At 38.8% G+C, this 25,071-nt stretch overlaps 1 protein-coding gene across 2 annotated transcripts; it reads left to right on the top strand.

Moving 5' to 3' along the window:
* Window positions 1–7,658: 7,658 nt before the first annotated feature.
* LOC108133310 (uncharacterized) lies at window positions 7,659–13,118 on the top strand. 2 transcript variants are annotated; one of them, XM_017253168.3, is made up of 4 exons: window positions 7,659–7,819; window positions 7,875–11,618; window positions 11,671–12,119; window positions 12,205–13,118. In XM_017253168.3, exons 1-4 carry the CDS (start codon window positions 7,781–7,783, stop codon window positions 13,049–13,051), a joined length of 5,079 nt encoding a protein of 1,692 aa, XP_017108657.3. In that variant the 5' UTR covers window positions 7,659–7,780; the 3' UTR covers window positions 13,052–13,118. The 2 variants fall into 2 exon arrangements, with proteins under 2 accessions (XP_017108657.3, XP_070132929.1); XM_070276828.1 differs by having other exon boundaries at window positions 7,670–7,819; window positions 7,880–11,618.
* Window positions 13,119–25,071: the final 11,953 nt, after the last annotated feature.

Raw genomic sequence — 25,071 nt, 5'->3', positions numbered from 1 at the left:
CTCATTGGAGTACAACCTTTATTTTGGGGCTCCTCTTAACAGAGGGCTTTAAGAGAAATTCTAGTGCCAATAGTAATTACTACATCTAAGTAGTCTGGAAATCTGCATTTACATTTATACCTATATATGAATAAATATGTAACTATATGGAATGATAAATCTCTGTAGATACTATGTACTTGCATATAAGCCTAATTGATGCGCTCTATTCGACTTTGCTTGGTTTTGTTAATATTCTTGGTATATAGCCGCTGTTGTAGTTAAAGCTGTTATTCAATTGAATCTACCAACAAACTACGTGGCTGGTGTTTGTGTAGTATTTGTTGTTTTAGCCACTGCCTGTCGTTGTCATTGTAACAATTTTATGGTTAGTACGTTTTTATTTCCACAGATTTCAGTGATTTTCTGTAGTCTTTTTTTTAACAAGCAGAGCTGTTTCGTTGGTACTGCTGTTGTTTCAATTGCATGACGCATTAAGCTATTTCAAGTTCAAATCAATTTTATGAATCTTTATGTAATCACGTAAGCGTCATTTTGGGAATCTAAATACACATGTATCTGTACACTTGCCCCAGTTAAGACTCAGAATTTATCCAGAAAGACATTTCTAATAGAAGTGCAGTATTTTAATGGTCCGTGATCTATAATTTTGCGTTAAGCAAATGCATTAGCAAATGTGTGCATGTCTAAAAATACAAAACTTTATTGGAAGCTGGCGCTAACCAAAACTCTTAATTAGCCGAAGAAGTTCCTTTTGGTTTGGCCAGTTCAGTGGGCTTGTTCTTTTTTGAACTCGCTCTTCGTGGCCGTTCAACTGGTTCTACCAGTTTCCGTTTCATTTTGATTTTAATTTCAGTTTCGTTTTCGCTTCTTTTCCGTCAAAAGAACAAGAAGATGAACCTGAAGATGCCGCTAAGCGTCGGCGACAAAGAAATAAAAAACCAAAACCATTTATTGATGTGATAATCTAAAGATCAAGGTCTTCCTTTTGCCATTTCAATAAATTTGATTTCGAGCTGCGTACATTTCTTGAACCCCCGGACTGGGACCGTACCGTTGTTGCTTTTGGACTCAATCTTTTATATTTATTTTTTTGATTCCGTAGAAGCAGCACGAAACTAGAATTCCGATCCGAAAGATGTCTCTCTGTGAAGTGTGGATTAGCGATAGGACAGGAAGTGCTGTCAGCAATAAACAAAAACAAGCAAGAAGAAGAATTAAAAAATAAGCGAAAGTTTAGGCAGCCTAAAGTGGAGCAAAATCCGAGGATTGTAGGGAATAGTCACATACCTATTCTCCAGTTCAGACATACCGGCTTCTGAAACATACATATGTACATATGTATACATGTTAAACTAATGTGGGTAGTGTCTGGATGGGGAGGCTGGGATTTTGGGTTTAGGTTTGCAATTCAAATGCAGCTTGCGACTTGCTATTCATTGGGGGATTGTCTCGAATGCAGCAGCAGCATTAGAGAATCAGTGCAAGCAGCTTTGAGAACGAAGAATAATGATATTGTCTCTGTTTCACTCGCCCCTAGTGTTGGGGTCTCCTTTTTGTATTCTTGGCCATCCAGAAACTTGTTCTTAAGCCTGAAATGAAAACGGCGTAATCTTTAATTTTTACTACCAATACTCTTAATTACCAAAAAATAATTCAACTTGTTGAAAGCGTAATTGGGGGGCCTTCCTTTTTATTTGGCTCCCTCAAAAAAGAGTTATTATGTAATATCGAAAAGCTATAGAAGCTAAAAAGTAATGCTCTTATCGTAACATTTTGGTTCTGGTTCTTTTCTTGGTATTTCTCGGTGTTTTTTGTTGATATTTCTTCAGATATATTCAACGCTGTAAAAATATTTCTGTTCCCAAAACCATAGCATCCATAGAATCCAACCTTATCGGCATGTCGATGAACGTAAATTTACACATTTAATGCTATTCTTGGGAGGCATTTGGGACATACCCCAGACTGAAGAGAAAGAGTGGAGTGCCGAACAACAAATCCGAGTCAAGCATTCAGTCAAACAAATGGTTACCCCCAAGAGGGGAAAAACGAAGAGTCATTTCCTTTAACTCCAAACAAATATTTCACACACAAGCAGCTAAACTACAAAACATATAACAAACAAGTGGAAAGCTGTGAAAAAAAAATTAAAATAGAAGGTAGTCTGGTTGGTCGAAGTTGAAAAAAAGAAAGATTTGTTTTCTGGATGCAAAATAAAAACCAAAAACTTTGATAATGTACCCTACACATAGTTCTGAAGGAGACCAATATGGGATAGAAGATACACTTTCAAGCTTACAAAAAATAAATACAAATCACAATTAAATTAATCAATAATCAATAAAAATAAGTAATGAAAACTACTTTCATAAAAGAAAAATCCATGAATCAACTTGGTTTTAATGGAAACGCCATCAAATAACAAATTGAATTATACCTCTCTACTTTTTGAATGACACAATTCACAGAGCTCTATGAAACTGGCGCGCCAAAGGTCAGTCAACTTTCGACTCGCAATTTGTCATTGTGCCAGGAGCCGTGAATAGCAAACTGAAAGTGACTCCGGGCAGCTGCCACTACCTCCCACGCACCGCCCTCACTGCCACAACCAGAGGGCCAAAAAGTGTCCACCAACGAACAAAGTCATTGCCAGCCAAATACTAAATATAAAAATCGTTTTCGCCCCAGCCGACCATCTGTTTGTGCGGAGCCATGCCACCATTGCAACGCTGCGTATACGCAATAAAATTTATGTTAATGCAAAATGCTTCAGACTGTCGCATTTTTGTGGACAAAACGGATAACGGATGGCAGATCGCATCCACGAGTCCCGCGTGGGTGGTGATTAATTTGCGTATTGTTCTTTGAAATATACTTTTATTTTCAATATATTTTCCACGGCGGATTGTGAAAATTTTTTTTTTGTGTTATAGCAAGTGGCGCTGCTTTTTCTCAGTTTGTTGCTTTTACCGCAGTTGTCAAGTGAATAAAAGGCACTGTCCACCAAAGCTATGTATACATCGGATTATACCTTTTGTCCATAGATAGAGGTATTCTTTATCATAAATATATATGATCCTATAATATGAAGATTTGAGCTTTAAAATATCCTTATACTATAATTAAGATCTTGGAGATTTTCTTTTCCAAATTTTTGAACCAAATATTGGCACAACAATCGTTAATATTAATAACACAGGGAATAACAGTGAGAAAAATGTGTAAATGAAATTAATTTTTATTAGAAGAAATCATGCCTTGAAAGAATTTTTCATCAGAGGCATCAGTTTAAATGAAAATTCCACGGATAGCTAAGTAAATCGGCCTTGTAATGAAATAGGAGGCGGCTTTTTTCACCACCCAATCATCATTATTGTCGAGTGCTAAATGTAATTTATAGATACTAAGAACTCTGTCCAACAGGTTGCCGCCTAACTGGTTTCCAATACGCTTACACATAGCCAACAAAGTGTTACAAGATAGAGACCCCAAAGCGGAAGCGAATTCAATAAATTTAATTTACAAACAGTCCTTGAAGAGCCCATGAAGTGACCACGGCAGCTGCACCTCTACAGGTGAGCGCCAATTAGCACATTACATTGGAGGAAAATCTATCCAGGGAAGTTTCGCCGGTTCGACTTCAATTCAAGATATTTAAATGAAGAGGCGCTTCGCATAAATCGCATAAATATGCTAATTAGTCAAGTGCCGCGGCGTCGAGTTTCATAGTAAACACTTTGCGATTTTGCTTTGAATTTGAATTCATTTAAGCATCATTTCATTTGCATAAATCGCGAGAATGTTTAATGGACTTGTTTGCCATACAACTGAAGTAATGAAAATAAAATCGTTAATAAAAGCGAAAAGTGAGTTGAAATGAAATGAATCGAAGACCCGGTGCGGCGAAAAGTAAAAGTTAATTATCGCATCTAACTAGAATCATCGATTGGTTCTCCCAATTTGGGACTCTTAACTATGGAATTGGGTCAATGAATGAAGTCGAACAACTTTTACAACCAAACCAAAAACTTGGTTTATCAGCTTAAGAAGCTAAAAATGATTTTGAGACACTTCTTGCTCACAGATGTTGTCCTCTGACTTACGGTTCAACATTTGCAGCGAGGCACAAACAGCGATTGTCACTGCTAAAGAGAAGTGCCACAACACAGAAAGAGCATCAAGAGTCAGTTACTCAGCAAGCATGATAAGCTTTGAGGCTAAGATGGAGGAGGTCGTAAAAAGGGCAAAATAGCATTGAAATAAAAGAGCCAGTAACAACTGTGGAAAAATGAGCTGTCGGCTGATGTTCAGACAGCATTCATATCAAAGAGCGACACCACAGATTCTAGCTTTAAGATTTCATCCAAAAACTAATGCTGTCTATAAATTGGATTTGGATTTGGGGTCGGACTTTACTTTCAAATCACCAGAGACAACAACGGAAGCTCTTACGCAGCCAACTGATTAAATTTATTTATTATGTCACCCTAGTTTTTATTCTTATTGTTTTGGTCCCGTCCCCATCCACAAGAACCAATTTTCATGAGCTGTTTTCCAGCTCTTAAGTCCCATAATGACAGAGGGGCTATCGATTGCCTAAATCTCCCCTACCATTCGAAAGATTTTCTTTTTCTGTCCATCGGTGAAGAGTAAATTGGATTGAATTAGGATGCTGCTTATCAGTTGAATAAATTTTCTATTCAATGCCCCCGAAAAAATGAAAAGAATTGTACATTATTTTCATATAACTAATAAAAAAATAATGTAAATTTCAAGTAACTCATAATTTTAAGTTTTATTTATTCCATTACACTTTTTGGGCTAAAGAGCTTGAACTTCCATAAGGTATATTTTTTATATTTATCTGAAAGTTGTACAAATATTATGTAAGTAAGAAAAGCGTCACCCACCACATATCTGAATAGGTGAGACTCAGGTACGTGCCTGGCGGGAAATGTGCAGAGGAGGACACTTTCTCTAAAGTCGACTTCCAGTCGGATTCAGAATAGAACAGCCCAACCGGGGCATTCAGCTCGGCTCTTTGAGTTACGTGAGTTGTTCGAATTGGTTCTTGTGGTTTTCGAGGGGCTCTAGCTTCGAATTCTGTGTGTCACAAAGGGCGATAAAAATTAGCTCGTTCAGCTTACGAGGTGGTTCCTGGTTATTTTTATAATCCACGTCTCATGCTTACACGCGCTGTCCATTTCCCAATGTGTTGGGCTGGTTATCAACGAAACCTGTGCAAAGCTCATTCGTACTATATATTTACGGGTATATAGTTTGTACTGTACTGTGTTTTCAGTTTACGGCGCACAGTTCAATTGGCTTTGGTTCGGCTCTGAAATGGTTCCACGCTCTTCGGACATGACTCAATACGTACATTAATCATGCACTCAGAGACCACACAACAAAGTCTTGAATATATATGGATATTTGAAAAAGCTAAACGAACAAAGAGTGTTAGAATACTTTTTGTTTCAGCATCGTTGAGCAGAGATTTGAGAGAGAACGAAATAACCAACAACCGCAAAACAACAATAAAGAAGCCAAACGAAAATTACTTTTCTACTAATTGCAACTCTGGAACTGCTGAGGTCATCAGGTGGATTTGATGGCCAGGAATGGGGTAGAGGGGCAGCAGCAGATCATGTGGTCAACAGCTCTACACAATGCACAGGAAATTCGCATTCACTCGGTGCTAGGGAAGAGACAACAACCCCACAAAGCATTTTATTTAACATTAGCATTTTCCTTTAAAAATTAAAAGTGGAATATAGACGCTCTAGGTTGAGAATTGATGGTAGCTGGGTCAAGGTTTTGAAACAAACTCACAATTGTCTGTCTTTCCATGTAGGTATCTTTTCTCTGCAGCGAGGTTTTTCGAAGTGGCATTTAATAATTGTAACAGAGCATGAACGACTCTATAGTTACTTGACTATATTAGACCGATACTATTTTCGTTTAGGAAGGGTTAGAATAGGGTTAAAAGAGTATACAGATATAAGATTAAATAGAACTTGAAACGTATAATATATAAAAAACCAAGGTTGTAAATGGCTTACTTTTGATTCTAAAAATTATAATTATTTTCCGAGAATATTGGATAATCAAAGTACAAATATTATTTATTCAAAATGTTACTTACTTTTATGAAAATAAAGTTAATTGATAAACCAGTGATGGGCTAATTAATTTTTCCAAACAGATTCTCGTTCTGCCAGCCAAATCAGATCCGTCATTTGACTAATTTATGACGAAGCTGGGACGCCCTTTGACCCCTACCTGGGTTATGCAACACCTCACAAGAAATGCAATTCAGATGCAATAATGCATCCGTGAGCCGAGCTGATTATGGCCTCAAGTGAAAAGCACTCACGCAAACACGCGACGCACTTTGGATTGGGCGTCCGAGGGATTGAATGGATGCCTGGTTTGGTTATTCCGATGAGCCACTTTTAACAAAGTGCAGTCCAAATTGAGGTCCACCAAGCACCGGAGTTTTTGGTTTTGTTGTTTTAAGCGCTGGTGGTACGATGACTGCCTGCTGCAGTTGCAGCCACCGTGGCGTCAATTATCGCCGCCGTAGGAAAAGTGGGGCAGCCAAATAATAAAAACGCGCCCAAACGCAGCCGTCAGGCTTAAAGCACTCCATTGTCAAATGAGTGCAAACACGCCCCTCGACCCCGCGGCCCTGATTTTCCCCCATCTAGCCCGACCATGCCCCTTGCCACAGTTCCTCACCAGCTTTTCGCTCCTCTCAATACTCGTAACCATTTTCGCAGCACTATTAGCTACGTGCTGGCTCATTCTCATTTTATTTAGCATTGTTTCAGCTTTCATTTTTAGAAATTTCTTCAAAACGTTCTACTAAGGCCTGTTTGCACAAAATGTTAATGATTGGTAAATTGATTTTTAATTAAAACTATGTTTTTTTAAAGGGTATTCAACGTTGCGACTTAGTGCTGTTTTTCTTTGGGAGGCATTTTTGTTGGCAGTTTTCACGCCTCACTGGCCTCCTTGTTGCCTCGTTTGCTGATTCGCTGATTGATGGCGACGTCTGCAATTGAGACTACCGCGACTTCGACGTCGTCTCCGTCCGAAGTTTCAGTTTTAGTTTCGTCTCCATCTTCGCCTCCGACTCCATCAACAGGCCCAAGTTTTGCCCCGCGCAGGTGTCGCCGACTAATTAAATGAAGGCGACGCTCACGCATGCGTAACCTGCAAACAGTGTGCCCCTCCCTCGGCTTCTGCGCCCTTCGCAACGCATTGTTAAGAAAATGGGTCAATATGCAATTATTGCATTTTTTACTTTTCATATACATATACTTCTCAGTCTGTGGGCTCAGTTTTGTTTGCGTCACAGGCGGAGAGTTGACGAGTTCGCAATAGTCATAATATGGCTACTTCACTTGGCAAAGCAATCAAGTCGAGGCCTGCGAGGTAGGTGTTGGTTTTGTTAATATTTGCACGCTGGCCTTCCCCAATGTAATGTTCTCCCTCCCCCCCTTAACGTTTCTTACATTTTTTGAATGTAGTAATACAGACTATTTTAAATTTGAAGAAAAGTTTTATTTAAAAGCGGATTCCCATATTCATCACTTCCATCTACACCGTGTTGGTAGTACGATTTTTATTTTAATATTTATTTTTATATTACCTCTCTCATTTCTGTCACAAATTCTATCACAACTATGGGAATATAGGAACATTTTTGGATTCATAGGGAGTACAATTTTGGCCAGAACCCATCCAAATTTGTCCTTGTTTGGGTGTCAACATGAGGGTCCTCCTCGGTGCTGGAACCTGCTTTAAGATCGTAAGTCAAACGGAAATATGAATTCAAAATGCAACCAAAATAAACGACTCCGTAGTGCAGGTTTAGGGTACGTTGGTACAGCAAGAATAAGTCATATGTGCCAACAAAGGAGCTTTGCGAGATGATGAGAAGAGCCATAGAAGCGAGGGCTCGCAAAGGGACTGTACCACCTCGCAGCCGACCGATGCAAGTAAAAAATCCAGAAACTCCTGCTCTGGAAACTGTATGTCGGGCACTAAAATCATCCAATTTCAAGTCAACTGGATCCCCAAGCCACGCTGGCGGTGATGGTGATCACGGCTTGGATTCCAGACATCAGACTTCGAAGCACAACTCAGGTTCGATTCGACCCATTTCAGACCAGGATACAGATCCTGAAATGGAACAAATTTTGGATAGAACAAAACCACTGGATCCTACGTTATTCAATTGTAAGGATTGTCATCGCATTTCCCCTAACGCTACAACAACATTCGGTGGAGAATTATTTAGTAAGAAATCTTCTGGTAATCGAAGCATGGATGAGCAATTCCTGAATTCAGAAACACCCCACCCACTAAGAACACCAAAAACTCCCGTTGAAAACCCATTAAGCGCTTCATCTAAATTTTTGGATCCAGACCATTCATCATTACCATCAAAATTGTCAGCTAGTGGCTTAAAAGATTTTTCGAAAGCTCCTCCTGCAAAATCAGCAGCATTTCCCCTTGGAACTCATCTTCGCAAAGGCGGCAAAGATGTATCAAAAAATGAAAAACCGAAATGGGATTCTTTTCAAATGCCACCTCAAATCATATCTGAATTAAGCGAAGAAACGCCAACAGCGACTTTCAAATTAGAAGACAAAGTTTCGGACTTACAACTAACCTCCAAAATAACAGAACCCACCAATGGATCCGTCCTAAAAGATCCCTCAAAACAAGCCCAACATAACAAAGAATCTGTGAAAGCCCCCCCAAGTCCTGAAACTAACAAACACGCTGATCTTGATCGTAAAAGTAAGGCCAAGACTTCGGGTAAGCCAAGTCCCACGTCCGAGTCCATAAAGCAACCGTCAAGTAGTTATGCTATGCCACAAGCCAATGCTTTTCCAAGAGGAAGAAATCCTTGCATAGATGGACCTCGAACTAAGGCGGCTGGGGAATGTGAAGAAACCGTAAAAGAAGACCCTTGCACCGAAATCCAGGAGAGCCCTGAGGAAGTTTGCGAGGACGATCCGCCAAAGGTAGAAGATGAATCTTGCGACAAACTAGACAAGGAAGAAGTGTGCCAACTTCTTTCAAAGCTGGAGAAGAATGAAATTCGTGCTCTTCTCAATATAATCAAAGATAAAGGTCGCTCTGACGGTCCTCATGGAAATTACAGCGTAACCAAAAACAAACCTGTTAAAAAATCAGAATCTATTCAAATCAAGAAGCCTCTTAAAGCTGATTTGGCGCAAAAAAGAGACAAGAAAACAGCCAGCAAAGCTCCTGTTAAAGATACTACAAAATCAGTTCTTTCAGCCAAGCCCGAAGAATCATTTAAATCTCAATACAAACACGGAGAATTACCGTCTGCTCCGCCCAGTTTTTCTATGCCACTTGCTGACGCTTTTCCACGCGGCAGAAATCCGTGCAGAGATGGACCTCGCACAGCTGGAAAATGTGAAGAAACTGAAAAACAAGACCCTTGTAAAAAAATCAAAAAAGTAAAAGATGATTGTCAAAAACCAAAAAACAAACCTACTTGCAGTGAGCTTCAGAGTAAAGAAATTAGGGATTTGCTCTCTAAACTAGAAGAAAAACTATCCTGCGGCTTACTTGATAAACACTCCCCGAATATGGGCACATATGAGCTTTCACCCGCAAATGCAGCCAAAGATCAAACACCTCAAGTCCTTAAACTGGAGAATACAAGTAACGCTCCAATTTCTCAGATCTTAGAATCGCCGAAAATATCGGTCAAAGTCGAGGTGTCTCTTAAATCTGACGAGTTAAGCAAAACCGTTGGACATGCTAAGACTATGGATGACTTGACAAAGGACACTGAATTTATTTATGCTACTTCCTCTCTTTTAAACGATACGGCAAATACGAACAACGCCAAAAATTTGGCGGAAAATAAAACCCAGCCATCTCATCAGTCAAATTCGATTAAAACCAAAAAAGTTGCTGATGTAACAAAACCTGCTATTCAGCCTAAACGAAAACAAGAAGATGATCAGCCGCCTCCCCCACCTAGTGATTGTATGCCGCTTTATGGCGCTTTCCTACGGGGTCGAAGCCCCTGCCGAAACGGAAAAAGAGACATGCCCGCAGTGGAACCACTCGAGAAACCACAAGATAAGGTCGAGGATTGCGAAAGGTTCAATAGCCTTCAAAAGGAAATTCGCACTCTTCGTAAGCTGCTGGAAGATGAAAGATCCAAGACCAACAAAAGCAAGGAACCCCTCAACACAATTCTACCGATAGAGGGACAAGAAGAGCCAAAATGTCAAAACGTAACAAAAGATGCTTCTGTTTTCAATACAAAAGACTACGTAAACACACAACATTCAGAAGGTCTTTTAGAAGTACCCGTGAATGATAAAAGTGGAATTTATAACGTTGAAAAGTCGGTCAACTTTGAAAATAAATTTAATGTCGCCGCTGAGGCTGATCCTTCGGCTAGACCCAAAGCTCACCAAGAAACCGCGTCAAAGCTTAAGCCCAAGCCGAACTCGCAACGGCTCACAGAGTATGCCTTACCACGGTTTGACGCATTTCCCAGTGGCAGGAATCCTTGCAGAGACGGACCAAGGGAATCCGCCATAGAGGAAGATTGCAAGGAGGTCGAAGATAATGAAGATAACGACGAACACTGTGACAATTCTAAAACAGATGAATCCCAAGGGTCTTGCGCACTTGAAACCGAAACTGAAAAAATATCCAAATCTTCTAAAAATATGGAACAAACTTTCCAGTCCGAGGCACCTAAAATGACAGCATCAAAGCTACCTCAACCAAAAGAAAAATTAAAAGAGGTTTTTCCCTGCCCCAAAAAAAGCAGGGAACAGGCAAAAATTGCTACAAATACTCAAAGAGATACAAAGGAAAAACATTTAGAAACGCGTGGAAAATCCGTTGAAAATATGTCAGCTCCGGTAAGTGTGGCAGAGGAACAAAAGAGTAAAACGAGTGAGAAACAAGAATCCCAAAAAATAAGAGAAAGTGAAGCACCATCCGCCAAGCAAAAGACCCCAACATGTTCTAAGATTTGCAGTTTCGAAGTGTCCATTTGTAAAAACGATGACTCCGAAAGGCCAAAGATAAAGACCTTTCCAGTAGCATCGCTTAGTAAAACGCTGAAAGGGTATTTAGCGAGTATCAAGCCGCTACTTACTGCGAAAGAATACGAAAAAGAAGTGGAGGTGACTAAGGAATTTGAGGAAAACGAAGGAGCAGATCTCCAAGGACTTTTGAAGGATGCTGCTAAGGACACCTGCAACTGGCTAACCCCACGCTGGACAACTGCCGCCTATTTGAGATACCAAGCGCCAGTGACGGTTTTCTCTAGTCCAGGAATGTCATTTCCAATTCAAAAATTCAAGAGTGAAGCAGAATTTCTCACTTTCACTGCTAAAGTCATCCACGGTGTTGTAGAATTCAAGAAGATTGTGGATGCCAATAAAATCCCGACGACCAAACTTGGGAGCCAGTATTTGGATAACAGTCAGTTTGGCAAGATCTTTGGTACTGTGCGAACACCAGGACGGTTTTGTGACAAAATTGAACAGCACAGGGACTCAAAATACGTTGTGGTTGTCCATAAAAATAATGTGAGTGGTTATAATATGTTGTAATTAGGATTCTAAAAATAACTTTTTTTAGTATTATAAGTTACCAGTTTATACCGCTGATGGGAAAACTCTGCATGTGCACATCTTAAGGGACCAACTGGAGGGCATTATCAATTGTCCTGTAGCGAAAGGAGAACCATTTGGGTTACTAACACACGACAACCGTGGAAATTGGGCTGAAGGCTACTCATGCCTCTGTGCGCCCCCCGAAAACGATTATTCCGTCAAGACCATTGAGGAGTCCCTGTTCGTGGTCTGCCTGGATGAGTTTGTGGCGATTCCCAAGGGCAGGATGCATGTAGTGCAGGCCCACCAACTTCTTCATGGCGGGGGTATGCAGAAAAATAGTGCCAACCGGTGGATGGACAAGACTTTACAACTAATAGTGAATCCAAACGGAATGGCTGGATTCTGCTACGAACATTCGGCTGCCGATTGCCAGCCTCTAGCATCCTTGATGGACTTTATTAACCAAAAATTGTAAGTGCGATTGCAAAAAATTTGATATATTATATACTCAATCACAAAACCTTTTTCACACATATTCCTCATATATCTTTGGCAGACCTGAACCCAACTATGGTTGCGAGTCCTGTGATATTGACGAACCAATTACGGTCAATTGCCTCGCCTTCCAGCCACTTGACGATTGCGTTAATTTGTGGCTATGTGAGGCTAAGCGGAATATCCAGAAGATTGTCAACAAGCTGCAGCTGGAAATATTCCACTTCGACTGCCATGGCAAGGACTTCATCAGCTCGCAAGGACTCTGTGTAGACAGCTATATCCAAATGGCCCTGCAATTGGCTTACTATTCCATGCATGCTACTTTGCCCGCTCAGTACGAGTCCGCCCACCTACGAATCTTTGCTGAGGGACGCACAGAGACAATTCGATCCACTTGTGCCGAATCTAAGGCGTTCGTCCAGTTAATGACATCACCGGACGCAACCCACAAGCAACGAATGGGAGCCCTTCGAAACGCGTTGGATGCCCACCAAAAGTTAACCCTTGCGGCAATCAATGGGAAAGGTATCGATCGTCATCTGTTCGGACTGCAGCAGATGGCTATGGAGAACGAATTGCCGCTGCCGGAATTCTTTCATTCCAAGGGATTTGTGCGCTCCGTAACCTTTGAGCTGTTTACCTCGAACGTGGCCACCGAAAACGACAGCTTCATGGTCTTTGGACCACTAGTGGCCCAAGGTTACGGCTGCTCTTATAATCCGCAAGAAGGCAAGATCGTTTTCTCCATCTCAGCCTGGAAGTCGAATCCCAATGTGGACGCTAGACGCTTTGGCCACGCTATCAAAATGAGTTTGGAGTCGATGAGGGAGGTAATCATTCTGACTGGAGGTAATCGATCCGGCGAAAATTGTGGCAATTGTCCAGAAATTCAGTTCCATAAGTAACAGCCGTTTGCCTGTACCCTCATGTTTTTCACCCCATGACAAGGCTAATAAATTGTTTTGTAATTTTTTTGGTTTGTCAGCTAAATTAGATATATTCAGTAACAAAGTATCTTTAAGAATAAACAACAGAATAAGAAGATGGGATAGTGACGTGCGTCAGATACAAGATATTTGTTCAGTATTAGTGTTTTTTTCTAAGGTTACAGATTTGTTCAATCAATTTCTTTTTTATTCAATTAATAACGAATTAATATTAAACTATAATTATATAGGAAACAATGGTAGGAAGAAATAGAGTATTTTTTGGATAATTAGACTAGACCGGAAAACTAATTTCGGGCGGATTCGAAATTTCAGAAAAAATTTCAGGATTCGAAATTTCAGTCCTTTTTTCAGGAAAATCTGTATCTATAAAAACGCTATCTGAATCGAAATTGTTCAACAGAATCATATGCTATTTTCGGTCATGTGGAATGGAAGGCCTTCTAATTGGCCCTGTTCATTCTACCTCGGATCACTGCAGTCAAATTCAGTTGACAGGCAAATCAGCCCGTGTGAATCATACGCTCCGGAGGTGATGCCTCCTCACGTGGTGTTTGTTCCCAGTCCCGACACCATCTGATCTCATTTTAATCGTAGCTAATGAATGTCAGCACTAATTGCCACTTGAGTACCACCACTCAGCTGCTGGGACAGCGAAAGGCCGGTTTCTACAAATGATCTGAAACAAAAAGTTAAAAAAAACTGAGGATAATGACAAGAAAGGAAAGCTGACTTCGGGTGGAGCTGAAGTTAATATACCCTTAAAGTTAAATTATACATATACTCCTAGCAAAAAAGAAAACCTCAAATGATGTGATTAGTTTGCATAGAAATAGATAGACGGTCATGCTTAAAACTACTCATCACTTGGTCGCTATACTTGTTTTCTATCCTGCGTTTCATATTTTTGATGAAAATGCCAAAACGCTCTCAAAGGGTATAAATTTACAACGTCAATCCAAACCTTATAAATGTTTATTATTATTATTGATTATCATACAACAAGATAATCAATCCTTTTTTTAAAATGTTGAAAGAAGCTAAAGAGAATGTGAGAACCAGTGCGTCACTTAAATAACTTAATATTTCAACTAATTAACACAAAATATATCAATAATTAAGTACGCGTAAAGCACTCGAGTTGGATCATTAATCATAGGAAAACAGATGCCAACCATTGCTAATGATGTAGTGTCTCAATTCAAATGAGCACGGATCGTTTTACTTTAAATAATTTATATTTTTTTTTTCAAAGTTTACATAAACAAGAAAAGAAATCCGTAGACCCCAACTCTCTAACTCTAAAAAAAACCAATGATATGGCATTCCCAATCAATCAGTTATATAGCAACTATAAGACATAGTTGGGCGATCCTGGGTGTTTCGACTTATATACTGCGTGCAAAAGAAGGATGAGTGCAAAGTTTGAAATTCTTAACCCAATCGTTTTCTTACAGTTATACAGATTTTGTGTTGAGAATCCTGCTCTTCAGGACTGTCTAATTTGTTATAAATATTTATTTTTTATTTTTCCTAAGTAAAACCTAAAATTATACTGTACAAAATGTATAAATTGTATTTTACAATCTTTGGTATTACTCATTTAAGGAACATTTCAACACTCTTAAAAGCAGATAGGTGGAAAAAAATGTTTGGTTGGACACATGGTGTATGAGTAACCAGCGCAACGACAACCATTTATGGCGCCCCTGCAGCATCGAATCCACAACATGGACAATGAATTCGGTTTAACGATTTTCTGTCTTTATGTAAGTGTGATTATTTTTTGTCTTTTCTTTCTGTTTCGATATTGATTTCGGTGCCGTGTCATGCCTCACGCTGCACTTTAGTTGCGACCAAGTTAAGATCGCAGTAGTTTATTTGTGTTCCGAATAATTGTCGTCGGACGTGGTGATGTCATCCAGCCAGGTAGATTTAGGTGGTCGAGGTGACTTTTGCAGCAGTCATCGTCGCAAGCAGTTTGGTCGTTGATGGATTCGTTCATTGAGGTGAATCTCGAGTTGGATTCAATACAGTTGGTTCGTGGCGTGGAGTAGACACAGCCTGCTGCGCATTTTGACCAATTTTAGCCAAATTCAATTAGTCTTAACTGATGTTTCGTGTTTGCATTTGATAGAATTGGCCAAAGAAGCGGGTGCTCCCTGGCTCGTTCTCGCTGATATCATTGGGGTCAAGGCTAGCACCCAAAAGCCAAACCCAATCTCATAACCCAACTCTGGATAAATCTTGACTGCTGCGCAATTAAAAGAAAGTCGCGCACATAAATTGCTTTTGACACAATGCACCGAAAACAAATTTGTGTTTATTAAGTATTTAGTGTTTTGAATATCCAAAATATGTATATATATTTTTATGTTTTTAAGCTTCGCCGACAATGTTTATTTAGATAAAATATATCTATAATAATATTTTTTTGGTTGAAAAATCATCTTAACGGATATACACACATAATTTTAGATTGTGAGCTGGCTTCGATTCAGCTTCTTTAATTAGCATTGAAAATAAACCTTTTGCGTCGGTGCTTTTTTTATACCCTTGCAGAGAGTTGTGTGCAACACAGTGCCAGACATCTTCGTCCCCACAAAGTATATATATTCTTGATCAGGATCACCTCCTTAGTTGATATAAGCATGTCTTAAAGCCATCTACTTCAAACTTCTATTTTTTGCCCGCAGTATATATGTAAATCGGAAATGCCATAAATTTGGTGTTTTGAGAGTTAGAGAGTTCGGAATCTATGGATTCTATTTTTTGAACAATAATATGACTATGTATATCTTATAGCTGCCATATAACTGAATGGTCGGAAATGTTTTTTCGTGTTTTTAAAGATAAAACGTTTGAACTTTCTACAGATTTAATTTGTTTCTAATTCATTCGACCTACCAAATTCCCGAAAGATCGGTCGTCTATATCCTATTTCGTCCATTGACGTGAACGAACGGAATTTGGTATATGCTAAAAATACCAACTTTGCTATTTTTGAAGATAAATGCTTGTGATTTTTTTAAAGTTTTGTATTCTAATAAATTGAATTTGCACTAAAATTCTCATAATGATCGGATATAGTCCGGTAGTTGTGATTTATATCCGACCTTACACGCTAGGGTATAACAACTTCGGCTCCGACCGAAGTTAGCTTTCCTTTTTTGTTTTTTTGTCGCATTGCCAAGCTACTCTGCCGTTTGTACAAAATCTCTCCCACCTTAAATAAACTCACTACCATTTGGATCCCACTCGAGAATCTTTGCAATCCAGTTTCATCGTCAGACTTATTCTTCTCTAATAAACCAAGACGAGCCGCGAAAGGGGTTTTGGAAATATTTATACGCACATGTGAACAAATGAGTTCATTTTTTTATAATAACCTTAAATTGCTCCCCTTTTTTCAGATTTTATTAGTTTGTTTTCTAAATATTTTATTTTTACTTACTTTTTTTTTAAGTAAACCCTAAGGAAGAAATAAAAAAATAAAAAGAGCAAACTTACGCAATACAAATCTTATTAAATAGACTATTTAGTTTATTAAAAAACCATAATTTGTTTGTTTTTGAAAATACAACTTGGGACTTTTTTCAACCTACTTTTTTATAAAAAAAATATTTTTTTTTTTTTTTTTTTTATTATCAATCAATCAATAGTTATATTTAAAATCTGTCCGGAGATATGGACAATAATTAAATTTTATAATGGGACCTTAACTTAATGAAATATTGAGTAGTACAATGTTTGCTTATCCTAGGAAACTAATTTTAACAGTAAACCTTAGCGATAGAATTCAAGTTATTTCGCCCGAGTGGCAGAGGTCCAATGGGTGGGTCCGTTTCAGCCTCCTTGTGGTGTAGCTGTTGTCCAAAAGATTGATGGCCTCAGGGTTAGGATGTCGGTCCAGCCTTTCCACGTACCTATTGGCGAATCGCTGAACTTCTTCGCTCACATATGGGACTCTCAGTTGGGCGTGGATTGTCGCATTGTCGTGGAACGGATGAGCTCCAGTTAAAGTTCTTAGGGCCTTGTTTTGGGCGATCTGGATGATCCTTCGGTTGCTTAGACACGCCGTCCCCCATAGCTGGATACCATAGGTCCAGACTGGCTTTACAATGGCCTTATATATAAGGAGCTTGACTCTTTGCTTCAGTCTGGAAAAAAAAAAATATAAAAATATAAAAATATGGACAAAAAATCGGAAAAATATTTTGTCTCAGGATTTTGATATAGATTGGTGGCAAATCGATCCAGAAATCGATTAAGGTACTCCTCTTGAGAATCGGAGAAAAACTGGGGAAGATATAGCTACCACAGTGGGCCACATAGGGAAACCTCCATTTTCAATGGATTCCTTCACGAAAAATGGCGAAAAATCCAAAAAATATTTTGTCTCAGGATTTTGATGCAGAATGGTGGCGAATCGATCCAGAAATCGTTTAAAGCAATCCTCTTGAGAATCGGATAAGAATTGGGCAAGATATAGCCATCACCGCGGACCCTATAGGCGAAAACCACATTTTCGGGGAACCCATCACGAAAAATGGACAAACAATCTGAAAAATATTTTGTCTCAGGATTTTGATGCAGAATGGTGGCGAATCGATCCAGAAATCGTTTAAGGTACTCCGCTTGAGAATCGGATGAGAATTGGGCAAGATATAGCCATCAACGTGGACCCTATTGGCGAAAACCCCATTTTCGGGGAACCCATCACGAAAATTGGACAAAAAATCTGAAAAACATTTTGTCTCAGGATTTTGATGCAGAATGGTGGCGAATCGATCCAGAAATCGTTTAAGGTACTCCGCTTGAGAATCGGATGAGAATTGGGCAAGATATAGCCATCACCGTGGACCCTATTGGCGAAAACCCCATTTTCGGGGAACCCATCAAGAAAAATGGACAAAAAATCTGAAAAATATTTTGTCTCATGATTTTGATGCAGAATGGTGGCGAATCGATCCAGAAATCGTTTAAAGCAATCCTCTTGAGAATCGGATAAGAATTGGGCAAGATATAGCCATCACCGCGGACCCTATAGGCGAAAACCCCATTTTCGGGGAACCCATCACGAAAAATGGACAAACAATCTGAAAAATATTTTGTCTCAGGATTTTGATGCAGAATGGTGGCGAATCGATCCAGAAATCGTTTAAGGTACTCCGCTTGAGAATCGGATGAGAATTGGGCAAGATATAGCCATCACCGTGGACCATAGGGTCGCCTATAGAGGCGAAATCCCCATTTTCGGGGAACCCATCACAAAAAATGGACAAAAAATCTGAAAAATATTTTGTCTCAGGATTTTGATGCAGAATGGTGGCGAATCGATCCAGAAATCGTTTAAGGTACTCCGCTTGAGAATTTGATAAGAATTGGGCAAGATATAGCCATCACCGTGGACCCTATAGGCGAAATCCCCATTTTCGGGGAACCCATCACGAAAATTGGACAAAAAATCTGAAAAACATTTTGTCTCAGGATTTTGATGCAGAATGGTGGCGAATCGATCCAGAAATCGTTTAAGGTACTCCGCTTGAGAATCGGATGAGAATTGGGCAAGATATAGCCATCACCGTGGACCCTATTGGCGAAAACCCCATTTTCGGGGAACCCATGAAGAAAAATGGACAAAAAATCTGAAAAATATTTTGTCTCAGGATTTTGATGCAGAATGGTGGCGAATCGATCCAGAAATCGTTTAAGGTACTCCGCTTGAGAATCGGATGAGAATTGGGCAAGATATAGCCATCACCGTGGACCCTATAGGCGAAATCCCCATTTTCGGGGAACCCATCACAAAAAATGGACAAAAAATCTGAAAAATATTTTGTCTCAGGATTTTGATGCAGAATGGTGGCGAATCGATCCAGAAATCGTTTAAGGTACTCCGCTTGAGAATCGGATGAGAATTGGGCAAGATATAGCCATCACCGTGGACCCTATTGGCGAAAACCCCATTTTCGGGGAACCCATCACGAAAAATGGACAAAAAATTCAAAAAATATTTTGTCTCAGGATTTTGATGCAGAATGGTGGCGAATCGATCCAGAAATCGTTTAAGGTACTCCGCTTGAGAATCGGATGAGAATTGGGCAAGATATAGCCATCACCGTGGACCCTATAGGCGAAATCCCCATTTTCGGGGAACCCATCACAAAAAATGGACAAAAAATCTGAAAAATATTTTGTCTCAGGATTTTGATGCAGAATGGTGGCGAATCGATCCAGAAATCGTTTAAGGTACTCCGCTTGAGAATTTGATAAGAATTGGGCAAGATATAGCCATCACCGTGGACCCTATAGGCGAAATCCCCATTTTCGGGGAACCCATCACGAAAATTGGACAAAAAATCTGAAAAACATTTTGTCTCAGGATTTTGATGCAGAATGGTGGCGAATCGATCCAGAAATCGTTTAAGGTACTCCGCTTGAGAATCGGATGAGAATTGGGCAAGATATAGCCATCACCGTGGACCCTATTGGCGAAAACCCCATTTTCGGGGAACCCATCAAGAAAAATGGACAAAAAATCTGAAAAATATTTTGTCTCAGGATTTTGATGCAGAATGGTGGCGAATCGATCCAGAAATCGTTTAAAGTACTCCGCTTGAGAATCGGATGAGAATTGGGCAAGATATAGCCATCACCGTGGACCCTATAGGCGAAATCCCCATTTTCGGGGAACCCATCACGAAAAATGGACAAAAAATATTTTGTCTCAGGATTTTTATGCAGAATGGTGGCGAATCGATCCAGAAATCGTTTAAGGTGCTCCGCTTGAGAATCGGATAAGAATTGGGCAAGATATAGCCATCACCGTGGACCCTATAGGCGAAAACCCCACTTTCGGGGAACCCATCAAGAAAAACGGGCAAAAAGTCCAAAAAATATTGTTTCACAGGATTTTGATGCAGAATGGTGGCGAATCGATCCAGAAATCGTTTAAGGTGCTCCGCTTGAGAATCGGATAAGAATTGGGCAAGATATAGCCATCACCGTGGACCCTATAGGCGAAAACCCCATTTTCGGGGAACCCATCACGAAAAATGGACAAAAAATCCAAAAAATATTTTGTCTCGGGATTTTGATGCAGAGTGGTGGAAAATCGATTCAGAAATCGTTTAAGGTACTCCGCTTGAGAATCGGAGGAAAATTGGGGAAGATATAGCCATTGCAGTGGACCATGTAGGGGAACTTAAAATATAAAAAGGGTATAAAAACTTCGGCTCCGCCAAAAGATAGCTTTTCTTTGATGTTCATTTGCAGTTGGTTGCCGACCAGTAGTCCCCCATCAAAACTAGTGCATCTGCAAAAATACAGCTGGATGCTGGAATGCAAAGCAATACGGATTCAGTCGAAGTTAAAATACTCTTGCTTCGGCATTTTACTATTTTATGAAGATACTAAATCTATTTTACATTAAATAGATATTCTCTGAATTCTCTGTTTGTTTTGAATGTTGCCCCCAAAGTAAAATTTTTAATCGTTCGTAATTGTGGTATTACGAATAACATAATAAATATGTTAAGCACTAACTCTTATAAGCACTATAATCTTATACACTTGAATGTTGAAGAATATATGTTCATATATAATTTAAAGTTCACTGAGTCGGTGAGTATGCCTCATGCCTCCCAAACATCTGGACAAAATTAACCTACCCTACAAGGTTATAATAGTACAGAGCAAACTTATTATTCTTATGCATAGCCTCAGACACTCATGAGCGGCCGAGTGGGGTCTAATAGATGCAGACCCCAGCGCTCGCTGAGAAATGCAACGGACAAAAACAGACAAGCATTCAGATTGCAAGAATCCAAAGCGAATGCAAATTCAGTGCAGTCAAAGGGAATGGTTTTGCCAATCACTTAATTTAGCAGTAAACATGCGAAGAACTGAGAACTGTGAAGCGATAACTGAGCAGAAAATCTTGCATAAGAGAGACCCATATGAACAGATAATGGAAGATACTTTCCGACATGGCAGGGGATTGACTCTTTGCCCCAAATGATGTCAAAGAAGGCGTCGTATTCATGAAAGAAGTGGGTCAGTAGTGTTCCAAGCTAGTGGAATAGAATTGAACTATGTATATGCAACATTCAACCATAGATGTCTATCATTATAGCAGCGCTCATAGATGCATTTAGAGGGCACATAATGTTTTCATGGGAATTAATCTAAGACAAAAGAAAACGTTTTCGATCCGTACTGAATATTAATTTTTAGGATTATTTTTTTTTTTGAATTAAAAATAACTTTACGAAATAATAATTTTTTAGTACATTTTTAAGCGTCTTTGGGGAATTTAAATGAAATTTTAAATCAAATATTTTCTTTTAAATTTCATTTTTCTAAGTTATCTATTTACAAATCTACAAAAAGAAACAAACCAATTTTTATCTTTTTGTCTACATGTATTTTTGTTGCATGTGTATGTATAGCACGACTTGGTTAATAATTAGCAAGCTGGTTAACTGAGCACCCACCCGAGATTAAAATTAGCGTTCTCGGATGAGCTAAGCTGCACTTGTCTGATCACCCGCCGCCCCTCAGCAGTTTTTCTTCCCTCCTTGGTGCTGTGAGTCAGGCAAAGGTGAGTAATAACGAGCCGGCACTCGTATATGGTTTCCACAGAATTTTGCAAAGTTTTGAGGCTAATATTCACCTTGAACTTGGCAAGACCGCTCGACACAGAAAAAGACAAATGAGAGAGTTGGAAAGTGAAAGAGATAGATAGATAGGACGGACAGATCGAACTATTTGAATTCCATTTTTAATTGAATTGAATAAATTCCATTTCAGTTAGCCCTCTCTTTCGGGGCTTTAAGCATTTCTGCACAGCTCAATGAAGTTTTAAATTTTAAAAATATGGTTTTTTGGCTTTGCTACTCCGACTAAACAAATATGTATGTTAATTCAAAGATGGTGGGACACCTAAAAAAAATGACACCGATGATGACGATTTGTTGGCGTGGCTAAGAAGCAGAACCACAGCAGCTAAAAATTAATTACGTCGAACGAACGTCAGCAGGTTATGCAAGTTCAAGGCCAAAACCTCTGCATTAATTATAATTATTTTTGCATTTGTTAAACGCAGAGAGGCGACAACAACAATGAGCACGTTGCCTGTTAATTGTATGGGCGAATGAAAAAGAAGAAAAACAGGTAAATGCAGAATTTTATTTTGTGCTCGAATGTGGTAATTAGTTGTGGCCAGCAACGAATATTCCCAACCCTGGGGGTAATGCCATTAAAAAGAATTAAACGGAGTTACTTGTTGATAATTCCATTAAAGGTTGATATAATTCCATTACGTCACTTCAGCGCCTAAAGGAGCTAATTTTTCGCCATGTGCCTCATAAAGTTCAAACCTGTGAAAAACCTCTAAACAACTTTCGAAGAAAACCCCACGTAGCGCGACAATATGGCTTAATCCGGACCATTTCAGTTGAATTTCGCTCTGTCTCAGCTCTGTCGAAATCCCTCAAGACACGTCTCTACAGTTTTTTATGCCTTTGTGGCACACTCGTCCGTGTTTTCACTTTTGTTATCTGTGCAATATTTGTCACAAGCGGCGCCATATCTTTTATCATTTGCAGAGATTTTAGATATCACATGGCTGGTAATAGACTAAGCACAAAACTGGCTCATCCAAATGGCACAATTTCCAATTCAATTTGACCTAAATCGATAATAAATCTTCGGGATAAAGGACAGACCGAAGGGAGAACTAAGCCAATAATACCTTCTCCATCATTATGGGACTTAGGAGCTACAACACTTGAAGCATGTGCGGTATACGGCCATAACCTATCCTAGAAATACACACATAAACATAATTTAAAGAAACAGAAATTCAGAACAGAAAATTACAGAAACAGAAACATCAAATTGACAAAAAAAAAAATCTATCAGTTTGGGAGAAATTTGCGTAAAATCTAAATAACTTTTATTGACTAAATGGGGGCTATTGGGATCATTGGAGGAGTAATCGTATAACAATCTTATTTTAAATAAGCGTCGAATGACGGCTCAATCATCCCAATCCAACGTTTTGTTGAGAAGTTATTAAAGAAAAACTAGTTTTTCTTCAAAAAAATGAAACCAATGTGTCCTTCTGTTTGTCTGTTTTTACTATGTCGTCCTAAAAAAAAAAAATTGTTCATTCCTGAAAAAAATGGAGATGTTAGTTACTTAAATACAAACAACATTTGTTCTACACAAAATCACGCAGAAAATATTTTTTTTTAGGAAAAATTTTTTTTTTGAAAAAGTTACGTTTTGTTTGATTGAGACATTTGGTTAAAGTTGATATTCCGCAACTTTTAATATATCGCTATATCTGGGATAACTCTAGAACGCAATAAAAGATATATTCCTATAAGTGGAGCAATAGAAAAATGTAAAGACAAATACCGTGAGAGACTGACAGAGTCATACTTTTACTTTTGAGTCCAAAATAGTTTGGCATCTAACAATTTTCAAAAACCTTTCAGTACTGGCAAGACAGAAATTCGCAATTTGTGGGGGCGTTAAAATAATTATAAAATAAAATAATTTGTTAAAATAATTATAAGTAAATATGTAATAATAGTTATAAAAACTAGAAAGGAAAACGAACTTCGGACGAAGCTGAAGTTGATATACCCTTGCAATTAAGTTATACTTATAGCATTTCCGATCAAAGAGTTATATGGCATCTATAGGGTATAGTCGGCCGAGCCCCGCCGTTCCGACTTATATACTGCCTGCAATGAAAAAAAGGGTGTGTGCAAAGTCGATAGCTTTAAAACTGAAAAACTATTTAGCTTGCGTAGAAACAGACAGACGGACATGCTCATATTAACAGGGTGATCCTTATCAGGAGTATAGTTATATACTTTATAGGGTCGTAGATGTCTCCTTCCCTGCGTTGCACACGTTGACCAAAATTACCCTGAAAATTACCCCTGACCGAAATACCCTCTGCAAAGGTATAAAAACTGAGTAAGGGAGTCAAACCCATTTCCACTTCAAGGAGTGACTAGTTTAAATAGGAAGTATACATTTACTTCTTCTTAATTTGTAATATCTTTGCTACATAATTCCATATAAATGTAGAAAGAAATGATTTAATGAATACATAAATATGAATACATTAAATACATATTACAATTTTTATCGAGCATGGTGACTACATATGAACATTCATACGTGTAAGATAAAAAGCACACTAGCCGACCAGTGCATTTAACAAATCAGGAAATCCAAACAACTTATGGGCTTAACCCCGACTGGATTTTCCAGAATTCTAATCCGTATAAAAGCAAAGAAGTGTGCAAGGGGAAAGCGCATTTGTGTTTCGATGAGTGAACAGCATGGAGGGCTCTAATAGCTTACTACTGGCATTACTTGTAATTAGTTTGGCGGCGCCATTTGCTGGCCATTCGCATGATCTTTGCTGTTCACCAGAAGATATTCCCGAACCATCAAAGAGTGAAGGTGATAACAGTGCAGAATTGTTCATGAACGAAATGGAGGCAGTATCCTTAGCCTTAGAGAAAAAAGAGCTTGAAGATGGAAACTACACAGAAATGACACCGCTGGAAATGTACCTAAATAGTATTTTTGATTTAAAACATTCAAATAAAGAGAACTAATAATTAACATACAGCTTAATGTCTAAATATATTTATTTAATTGGAAAAGAAAACATATTTAGGAGAGGGTAATATTTCTAATTTTTGTAAAATTAATAAAAACAAATTTATATAAAAATGTAAACTTATTAGTTAAACGTACTCGATGCCAGTACCATTTTTTGCAAGTAAAGATTAAATTAGTAAATAAATTGGAATTTCCCGCACTTACATTAATTGGTACATATGTGACTAACTATGTACGACTATAGGTATGTACATGTGTACATATGTATATAGAATGAAACCTGCTGATAACTCAAACCCAGGGCACGTCTATAAAAGTCT

Source organism: Drosophila bipectinata, chromosome 2L (genome assembly GCF_030179905.1).
Source record: "Drosophila bipectinata strain 14024-0381.07 chromosome 2L, DbipHiC1v2, whole genome shotgun sequence".
Taxonomy (NCBI): domain Eukaryota; kingdom Metazoa; phylum Arthropoda; class Insecta; order Diptera; family Drosophilidae; genus Drosophila; species Drosophila bipectinata.
Note: the sequence above shows the minus strand (reverse complement) of the source record. Positions and strands in the feature narration are given on the sequence as shown.